Raw genomic sequence first — 11,713 nt, 5'->3', positions numbered from 1 at the left:
GAGATGAGAATTTCCTCTTGAAGATGGTAGGAGATGGAGAACAGAGAGAACAAAAAGGTGTATGTATTTCTTCTTTCTTTCTTTCCCTCTAATCTCTATATTTTTTCTCTTTTCTTCTTCTATATCTCTCTTAAAATAGATTTCAGTTGATCAATATATAACTAATTTATTTTAATCAAGTTTTAAAAGTATTGTTTTCATTAAAATAATTCCAATTTCTGTTATAAACAAAATATAATGTTTAATCATTGAATTAAGTAGTTATTAAGTACTCTTTAGGAGTCTAATAGAAACCCTTACCGTTCAATCCTCCCTCAATAACTTGATAACATGCAGCAGATAATTTGTTTCCTAGCAACTCAAATCAACAAATATGGGAACTTAGTGTGAACCCGTATCCTCAACAAGGATAAAATGGACATGGGAAAAGAAGCATTGTAAACGTCAGTCTAGTATTACTTTCAATCTCAGATTCTTACAGTTGAAAGGAAAAAAATAGTTAGGCACATGGAACTCCCAGAAAAGAGAATATTCTACTACTAATAAACTACATGTTGTTACTTATGTGTGTTTGATCAGAGTACCCATCAAACCAAGCATCTCCTCACTCTTGGCTTGTGTTATTTGTAACTCCAAAGTCACCTGCCAAAAAAATTAGAACAAAGCATTAACACATGTTGTCTACATCAGAGAAGGAAGAATGCCCCAGATATTGGCTCAAAAACACGGTTAATCACATAAATGTTAAATCTTTTCAATTATTTGTAGGAATTTAGAAGGAAAATAAAACATTTATGATGTTCTAAAAGAATAGTTGAAACAAATTAGTGAACATAAGAAATATTTCATTTCTCAAAAACTATTACGATCACAGCAAAAATTTAGCTACATTCAATAAGGCACAACAATATTTGCACTTAACAATAATTGAGACTGATATTGATTTCAGAAAAGGAGAGTTATATTTCTTAAGCTACAATTACAATAACAACTTGATTGTAATTTCTTCTTAAAGAGAACAGAACATATATTCTTTAGCCAACAAGTTAAGGCACCTTCTCACCTCTTTGAAAATGTTGCTATGTGAAGTTTCCACAAACCCCTACATCAAAACCAAAAGCCAAATCAGCAGGAGAGAATTTAACAAGTAGAAACCACTTGAAGCTTCTTAACACTAGAGTACATGAACTTGAAAGATATAGAAGTTTTAGAGACAAACCAATTTTTTGAACAAGTTGATGGATTGAACATTAGATTCTCCAATTTTAACCTCAAAGACATTGATCCCTAAGTTGTGAATGGCAAAGGCCATCATCATCAAAACAGACTCCTTTCCAAGTCCTTTGCCACGGCTATCCTAACAAAACAACAAACAATAATTAGGATGCTTGACAAGATGTAAATTTCTAGGTCAATTTCCAACACCAGTTATGATGAATGATAGTAATAAGGTTCAAAATAGTAGTTACCTGGTTAGTTCAGCAATCATAATTTCAATCTCAGCAATTTGGGGATTATTGATGTCATTCATAAAAATATTTACATCACCAACCATGGCTTCGACGTGAGGTTGACCGTGACAGAAGGTTCCAAGAAGCAGGTCCTTATCCAAGATAATGAAAGTCTCTTTGTTGAGATCAGATGACCAGGAGAGTTGCATCTGATACTCTTGTTCGAGTGAAAGGGGTTCGGAAGCAGTGGCTTGAAGGAGAGAAGGGTTTTGCATCCATTCATGATATTTGGGAACATGGAATTCCATGTAAGGAACTAATATAACCTTCTTTCCCTCTAAACTCACACTCCCTTTCTTGCTCCTCATCGCCGCCATCTCACTCCGCCAAATTGCTCCGACCAATTTCTCCCGCCCACCCTCACACTCAGACTCACTATTTAATCTTTTTGGGCAATTCTTTTTTAAAAAGAATCTTTGGTCTTGGAATGTACCCTTTTTTTTATTTTATTATTTTGATCCCTTCATTTACAATCTAGAACTTTAGTTCATTTATATTAACTTAGAATTTTTTTTGAATAATCAAATATAAGAAAAAAACACAAATAACTTTGTTTCGGTAAAAAGTACTCAAACAATCCTGTTTCTGAAAAAGTTATCCTGTTTCTGAAAAAGTTATAAAGGATACACCAAATAAATTGGTTCCTCCTCTTAAAAGTAAAAAGGAGGCGCCAAATGGGATGCTCCTAGATTGACCTAGTCATCTCAAATGGCGCTTAAGTACATTCTATTTAATTTTTTAATTTTTTTTATTAAAAAACTAACAATTACATAATTAAATGACTTCATTAATAATTAAACAATTACATAATAAAAAAATAGTTACATATTATTTAATGGTTTCCTAAAACTCGATAACAACCCGTTGTTCTGCATCCGCTTCCTTGCCTAAGTCGTGGTGATTTTCGACGATCTTTCTCTTGCGGTTGGGTCGGTGGCTGCTGCGGTTGGGCCAAGGCCTTGTGTAGTCGATGCATTCAAGATCCATGAAATTCGTCAGATCGTCATATCCAGAAGATCCGCTTTGAAAGTCGGTTACCCATGCCCTTAAAGTTTAGTCATATTGGTTGGGGTGGGTTCCATGGGGGTAGATAGCACTGATCATATGAATATCGGGAGTGCAAAGGAAATGAATCTTGTGGAGTTTGGTATTGTGATTGTTGAGTGTATTGGTGGAAAATGGTTATTCAGTAAATACAAAGGCACGCTACTCATGGTAGTTGCACAAGATGGCAACAATAACATTTTTCCAATTGCATTTTCTCTTGTCAAGGGAGAGACTAGTGGTGGTTGGAGTTTCTTTCTCAAGAATCTCCAAACACACATGGCTCTGCAACCTGGTATATGCTTGATCTCGGATATACATGCTTCTATTGAGAGTGCATACAATAATCATGCTAATGGTTGGCATGACCCTCCTTCTACGCATGTCTACAACATTAGACATATTGTATAAAATTTCATGCGGGAGATCAAAGACAGAGCTCTTTAGAAAACAGTTATGAACGCCGTCGGGTATGCATTAACACAACCTTCGTTCCAACACTATCGCAAGGAGATCAGATTGTCAAATCCAGATGCAGGTAGGCGGATTGATAATATCCTAGTGGAGAACTAGATGAGGTCTGTTGTACCCCAATTTTTGACCACTGAGACTCCACCATATTCCAAATAGTAGGATCATCATCATCATTATCATCATGCATACATCATTTTCTAACCAAAAATACCAAAAAATTGTTGTTTGTTGCTTGTGTCCTAAGACAGGAAGTTGATCAAGATGAGACTAGGCAAATTAGGGTCTTGAGGCCCATAAAGGAATTCAACATTCTTCTATGATTCAAAGGATTCTCTAAATAAATATCAAAGTCCAAGGACGGTTCAATGCAAGAACAATCACCTTCAAGTTCATCGGAAGCTCTAATTAGGGTTTTTGACTTAATTCAACTAAAGGGTTGACTTTTAATCAGAACATGGTTCCAAGACTCAAACTATGATTCAAGGACATATAAATCAACATTATAATCCATTCACATTATTCATTTGAAGAGGAGACTTGATTCATATGAAAATCACAAAACTGCAGTTCATTTGAAAAAAGTCAATTGTGCAAGTCATCCTTTGACTTTTGAGATAAATGGTCAACTATGTAATTTTAAGGATCGAAATCATCATCATATGCATATTGAAGACATTTGATCAAAGAAAATTAAAATAATTCATCAAGAATCAAAAAGTTAACAAAAGTCAAAATTAGGGTTTTAAGTGATTTTTAACCTAATTTTGGGAACTTCAAATTTTGCCTACAAACTAAAAAATCTCCAAACATGAAAATTGTAGATCTTGACAAAACAAATAACTTATCACAATGCAACTTTTGGCTAAAAGTTATTATTTTGAGAGATTTTGGATTAAGAAGGTTTATGTTCAAAAGACTTAAAAAAATTCTAAGTGTTTTCACCTAGTTTTTTCTTAACTTTAAAGCCTTTTTTCTCCATGATCTAAAAAGATTTTGAGGAAACTGATAACACGAAAATGTATCACATATTTGGCTTGATTTATATAGATTATTTCTCTATTTTATTTTAATTATGTTGTTTTATGTCGGTATTATGCTGGTATTTTCTATGTTTTCAGGTTTTTACTATTTACAAGGCATGTATGAAGAAAGTCGCAAATTTGGAGAAGAATCGAGCTTAAAACAACAAAAAAAAGGAAGAAATAAAGAAAATAATATATATATATATATATATATAATATATAATATATATATATATATATATATATATATATATATATATATATATATAATATATATTATATATAATATATATTATATATAATATATATATATATATATATATATATATATATATATATATATATATATATATATATATATATATATATATATATATATATATATATATATATATATATATATATATATATATATATATATATATATATATATATATATATATATATATATATATATATATATATATATATATATATATATATATATATATATATATATATATAGAAGGTGGGCCCGCCCCATGTTTTTATATATAACTAAATATATATATATATATATATATATATATATATATATATATATATATATATATATATATATATATATATATATATATATATATATATATATATATATATATATATATATATATATATATAGAAGAAAAATGTGACGTTGGTCACATTTGTATTTGTGTGACGTCACATTGGAGACAAATATATATAAAAGAAGGACGACATGTATGCATGGCTTTAGCAAGAATGAAGTCGGGATAATTGGAGACGCCTGTCTCCCATTGAGGGCCACGTTATGAATTAATTGAGACCCCCGTCTCAGGACTTATTCAAATTGAAGACCCACGTCTCCGTTTTATTTGCCGCACGTTACACTCTCTGAACCAAGTCAAAAGATTTTAACCTTCCTATATTTGTGGAGAAAAATGAGGAACGAGTGAAACTCAGTAAAAGGAGCAGTTACCACAAGACATTATAAAAGGAACATGAGAGACCCCTAAAAAAGGGTTGGACCATGCTTAGTCCCAGCCATAGCTTTCAGTATTATTTTCATTCCAGCATTTTACTCTTCCAGTAATTGTTTTTAATTCTTGTTCATCTTTTCTCACAATAATTTCTACACCATAAATTATTGTGAACCTTTAACGGATCTAACCTTACGTTAGATTCAGTTTTTATTTCCTTGTTTAATTTACGCTGAATAATTTCTGAAGAACAATCCAACCAACCTGTGGTGGGAGTTCAAGTACTCCAAGATTCAAGTTTTATTTCATATTTATATTATTCAGGTTTATTATTTATCGCCTTTATTTATATTTATTGCATGATATATTATATGCCAACTAATATGTCTAATATTATGAACCGAATTTATTTATGCATGTTTAACCATATTAATATGTCTGGCTAATTTATTTAGATGTCGGTATGTAAAGTAATTTAACTGTAGGGATCCGAAATAAATTGGCTTAATTATGTTTTATTAAATGTCACTTGTTTTTGGTTTGTATGTCTAATTTAATTAGTAAGTCTTAAAACCAATAGAGCGAAAGTTTGAGGGGTTAAGACGGTCAAAGGTTAAAATCAATAGAGCGAAAGTTTGAGATCTTTAACTGGATAGTAGACATAGGACATTAGTTTTAAGGATGGCGAAAGCGTATTAAAACTAATTAGAACTTATTTATTTCCAAAAAGTGTTTTTACACCCGAGCGGGATGGCGAAAGCGTACGTTAGGGATATTAGCATGTTCCGAGTCAACAGAGCGAGAGTTTGAGATTAGGGGATTTAAGTAGATAACGACTTCATAAAACAAGGATTTTATTAATTACGTTGTTTTCAAAAAGCGTTTCTAAATCTGGTGGGATGGCGAAAGCGTACATTAAGAGTTAGGATCGTAGTCTGAATCAATAGAGCGAGAGTTTGAGAGGAGGACTTTTAAATAACATAGTTAGTAAAGATCTTTGATTTAATTAGAATCTGGCCAATGGAACTTCGGATCACCTAAGTTAGATGAAATACATACTGATATCCGTTTATTATTATATTTTACCTAGATTTAAGATTTAGTTTCCCCATTTATAAAAAAACCCAAATATCATTAGCCTTAGCTTTACATAGTAACTTTAGATAACGGTAGGTCGATTTATAGTCCCTGTGGATTCGATATCTTTTAAAACTACACGACACGACTGTGTACTTGCAGTTATCCCGACTAATAGACACGCAAAGTCGCGATCAATAGAATTATACAAACCAATTCGAATTATGCCATTATAACTCAACCTATATCTCTCGTTTTTCCTTTCACTCTTTTCATTCAAGCGCAATCACATTAAGCCCGTTATCCGTACACGCACATAGTATGGAAATTCGGTTAGCGACTATGATCCTTTTTCTTTAGCACGGGGTTCTGGTTTTTTAAATGGTGAAGCCCCATCTCTCCTAACTGCAGTTGCGGGGGATCGAACCGTAGTCCACCCTACCAAGCCCAGTACCAGTTACCTCTAGGCCAACCAACAGTGGGTGCTAAATATCAAATCCTTATTGGCTTAACAACCGTTGGGCTAAATGACCGGGTGAGGGTCACCTAACTTAGAAGGTTATTTTTCAATCAAAATATTTATTTATTAAAAACAGGATCATTCACTTATATTCATCGACTCCCTACGTAGTTCGTGCTTAAGATGGTGCCGACTGCTAGTATAAACTACTTAAGAGCTACTTTGAAAACTTGAGCCTAAGGTCTCGACATAATGGGCATCTAAATTGATATCACATAATTAGGGGGTTAGGGTGTCAGGACGGTATCGATGTTGTTGAAACATCCCCAAGTCTTTCTAACAAAGCCTAAAGTGTGACAACCAATATACTTTGAGAGTGTGCATGCCATGTAACAAAAAGCAAATAATTTTTGTTGGTGGTTAAAATTTTTAAATTTTGGGGAAATTCGATAACAACAGAAAATCTTATATAAAGAATCGACAACACAACTAGAAGACAATAAATAAAGTAATAAATGAACGCGGTAAAGCTTCTCCCCCACACTTAAACCAAACATTGTCCTCAATGTTTTGATAAAAGTTGGAAAAGGAAAGACCAAACCTGTATGGATGCTACTGGCCGGCTATCACGACCAAATCCACTCCGCGTCCGGAGGAAATACCTTCTCCTATCACGCTCATCAACGGTGTCACCACCAGCAGCAACATTCGTAGGAATGTGCGTGGAGACCAGCTCATCTTTGAGACGATCGTCTATAGATTTTTCTCTTAGATATGGTCGAGAAGTAACAAGCGATCCATATTTTTATTTTCTGCAAATTCAAACAATTAAAAGGAAAACATTAAATTGAAAACTCGTGGGTTTCCTCCCACGCAGCGCTTTGTTTAACGTCAATAGCTTGACGGTTTAAGAGTGCAAGCACTCAAGGTGTTTCTTTCGAGAAAGACTTCTCGGTTGAACTTTTAGCAAATGTCGTTTTCCATGGCCATTTATCAAGCCATCTCACATATCCCTCACCTTTTCTTTTCTTTCTTATGTGGGGTGATTCATTCTTTTGAAATCGTGGTGGCGGTTCTGGATCGATCCTAACTATCAGCTTTTCAAGTTCGGGCTTAGTGATATTATCAACCACCTCAAAGATTAACCTTACCCTCTTATCACTAACGATATCCTTAGTTTAATGGTCGTCTAAATTTCTCTTTTTATGCAAGACTTCAAATAAGGGTGCATTAGTGTGTATATTTTCCAATATCTTCACATACATTATGGATTTGGAGTCTACCTTAGCTTCCACAAAACTTTGCGGGAAAGAATTCGGTGGGGTATAGGGAAAAGGAATAACAATAGGTGTTTTCCTCTCTACCTCTTCTAAAACCTCCCTTTCAGATGGTGTTGGTGGATTTTTCTCAATCTCCACTCTTTTCTCACTAGAAATCTCTTCAACCACATTATCACTCTTCTCAATCTCATAATCGCTCTCTTCAATCTCATTATCACTCTCCTCAGGAATTTCAATTTGTTCTTCACTAATGGTTGTTTCCATATACTCCTCAAGTAAGTGTCCTAGCGACTTTTGTTCAAGTTGGGAGATTTGAGTTTCTAATGCCATGTTGTGAGTCGCGAGGGACTCAACCATAGTGGTTAGTTGCCTAAGGTTTTCATTGTTTTGAAGACTTTGTTTGATAAACTCTTGGTTTTGGACGGTTTGTGTCTCTACAAAGTGCTCCATCATGGCTTCTAATCTTGAGTGAGTTAGCGTCTCATCGGAATCCTCCATTGATGTTTCGAAGTTAAAATTATGGGATTCTCGAGGTTCTTCAAAGGGAGCTAGTGTTGCATTTTGCGTTTCCTCAAAGTGCTTCGTCATCATAGATTCTAGCCTAGAGAGAGTTTGTGCTTCAATGAATTCCTCCATCAAGGTTTCGAGGTTGGATTTATGATAATCTTGCGACTCCTCAAAATGTTGGGCATGGTGATCGTAGAGGAAATTTGGTTGATGATAAGTTTGTGTTGCATCGAAATCCTCTATTAATGCTTCGAGGTTAGAGTTATTGTAATCTTGTGGTTCCTCGAAGTAGGTTAGCCTCGCATTTTGTGTTTCCACAAAGTTCCTTGTCATCATAGATGTTTCATTAAAATTTTCCATTATTATTTCAAGGTCAGATTTATGGGATTCTGGTGACTCCTCAAAATATTGGTTGTGGTGATCGTTGAGGAAATTCGGTTGAGGGTAGGTTTGGTTGGGATTATAAAATTCTTGCGACTCCTCCAAATGTTGGGATTGATAGTTGGAGAGGTAATTAGGGTGAGAATGAGTTTGTGACGCATTGAAGTTTTCCAACAGTATTTCGAGGTCGGATTTATGGGATTCTTGGTATCCCTCGAAATACTGTTGTTGGGAGTTGTTGAAAAAGTTTGGGTGATACATTGTAACTAGTAAAAAAAAATCCTTAGTCTCTACTACGTAACTAAAAGAGTTACGATATCGACTTAAATAGTCCCCGGCAACGGCGCCAAAAACTTGATCGCGACTTTGCGTGTCTATTAGTCGGGATAAGTGCAAGTGCACAGTCGTGTCGTGTAGTTTTAAAAGATATCGAATCCACATGGACTATAAATCGACCTACCGTTATCTAAAGTTACTATGTAAAGCTAAGGCTAATGATATTTGGGTTTTTTTATAAATGGGGAAACTAAATCTTAAATCTAGGTAAAATATAATAATAAACGGATATCAGTATGTATTTCATCTAACTTAGGTGATCCGAAGTTCCATTGGCCAGATTCTAATTAAATCAAAGATCTTTACTAACTATGTTATTTAAAAGTCCTCCTCTCAAACTCCCGCTCTATTGATTCAGACTACGATCCTAACTCTTAATGTACGCTTTCGCCATCCCACCCGATTTAGAAACGCTTTTTGAAAACAACGTAATTAATAAAATGCTTGTTTTATGAAGTCGTTATCTACTTAAATCCCCTAATCTCAAACTCTCGCTCTGTTGACTCGGAACATGCTAATATCCCTAACGTACGCTTTCGCCATCCCGCTCGGGTGTAAAAACACTTTTTGGGAATAAATAAGTTCTAATTAGTTTTAATATGCATTCGCCATCCTTAAAACTAATGTCCTATGTCTACTATCCAGTTAAAGATCTCAAACTTTCGCTCTATTGATTTTAACCTTTGACCGTCTTAACCCCTCAAACTTTCGCTCTATTGGTTTTAAGACTTACTAATTAAATTAGACATACAAACCAAAAACAAGTGACATTTAATAAAACATAATTAAGCCAATTTATTTCGGATCCCTACGGTTAAATTACTTTACATACCGACATCTAAATAAATTAGCCAGACATATTAATATGGTTAAACATGCATAAATAAATTCGGTTCATAATATTAGGCATATTAGTTGGCATATAATATATCATGCAATAAATATAAATAAAGGCGATAAATAATAAACCTGAATAATATAAATCTGAAATAAAACTTGAATCTTGGAGTACTTGAACTTCCACCACAGGTTGGTTGGATTGTTCTTCAGAAATTATTCAGCGTAAATTAAACAAGGAAATAAAAACTGAATCTAACGTAAGGTTAGATCCGTTAAAGGTTCACAATAATTTCCGGTGTAGAAATTATTGTGAGAAAAGATGAACAAGAATTAAAAAACAATTACTGGAAGAGTAAAATGCTGGAATGAAAATAATACTGAAAGCTATGGCTGGGACTAAGCATGGTCCAACCCTTTTTCAGTGGTCTCTCATGTTCCTTTTATAATGTCTTGTGGTAACTGCTCCTTTTACTGAGTTTCACTCGTTCCTCATTTTTCTCCACAAATATAGGAAGGTTAAAATCTTTTGACTTGGTTCAGAGAGTGTAACGTGCGGCAAATAAAACGGAGACGTGGGTCTTCAATTTGAATAAGTCCTGAGACGGGGGTCTCAATTAATTTATAACGTGGCCCTCAATGGGAGACGGGCGTCTCCAATTATCCCGACTTCATTCTTGCTAAAGCCATGCATACATGTCGTCCTTCTTTTATATATATTTGTCTCCAATGTGACGTCACACAAATACAAATGTGACCAATGTCACATTTTTCTTATATATATATATATATATATATATATATATATATATATATATATATATATATATATATATATATATATATATATATATATATATATATATATATATATATATAGTTATATATATATATATAGTTATATATAAAAACATGGGGCGGGCCCACCTTCTATATATATATATATATTATATATATATATATATATATATATATATATATATATATATATATTATGTATAATATATATATATATATATATATATATATATATATATATATATATATATATATATATATATATATTATTTTCTTTATTTCTTCCTTTTTTTGTTGTTTTAAGCTCGATTCTTTTCCAAATTTGCGACTTTCTTCATACATGTCTTGTAAATAGTAAAAACCTGAAAACATAGAAAATACCAGCATAATACCGACATAAAACAACATAATTAAAATAAATAGGGAAATAATCTATATAAATCAAGCCAAATATGTGATACATTTTCGTGTTATCAGAAAGTTTCAACAAGTGGATTAGAGTATGTAGCAAGGGCTTTCCAAAGAGACCAATAGCATGAAATTCCATGACTTGAGCTATGAGATATGGTTTTATGAAGAAGGCTCCATAACACTTGAAAAAACTCCATGAACATGAAGAAGTTATGAACTAAAACTACTCCAAATGCAAAGATTCCTTTCTTGCAGCCCCTCTAACTTGTTCAAGGCACCATACTCAGATGATTTCACTTGCTTTTGAGCTATGATCCATGCGTTTTAAGCATTGTCCAAAGTTTCATTCCATTTCAAGCATAAAGTGGTGACTTCCATTCTTGTAAAACCACTTTAATCACAAAGTCCACTCTCCTTGAGCTTCCAACTTGTTGCTTCTACATACACTCCATCTAAAACTTAGACCAAACATGTTTAAAGCAACCAAAAACTCCAAGCATGCTTGTACCATATCATTGGAACCATAACTTTCATGTTTCTTCCTGAAGAAGCAAAATGGTACAAGTATCACATGTGAACTTCTTTTGATTAGATT

General features: G+C 33.3%; 1 protein-coding gene across 1 annotated transcript; it reads right to left on the bottom strand.

The window, feature by feature from the left end:
• Positions 1-429: 429 nt before the first annotated feature.
• LOC131639585 (GCN5-related N-acetyltransferase 9) lies at positions 430-1,902 on the bottom strand. Its single transcript, XM_058910067.1, has 4 exons — positions 1,470-1,902; positions 1,220-1,352; positions 1,064-1,102; positions 430-642 (listed from the first exon to the last, which is right to left on the bottom strand). Exons 1-4 carry the CDS (start codon positions 1,826-1,828, stop codon positions 562-564), a joined length of 612 nt encoding a protein of 203 aa, XP_058766050.1. The 5' UTR covers positions 1,829-1,902; the 3' UTR covers positions 430-561.
• Positions 1,903-11,713: the final 9,811 nt, after the last annotated feature.

The sequence above is a fragment of the Vicia villosa genome, unplaced genomic scaffold, assembly GCF_029867415.1.
Source record: "Vicia villosa cultivar HV-30 ecotype Madison, WI unplaced genomic scaffold, Vvil1.0 ctg.002705F_1_1, whole genome shotgun sequence".
NCBI lineage: Eukaryota > Viridiplantae > Streptophyta > Magnoliopsida > Fabales > Fabaceae > Vicia > Vicia villosa.
This window is presented reverse-complemented; position numbering and strand designations above follow the sequence as displayed.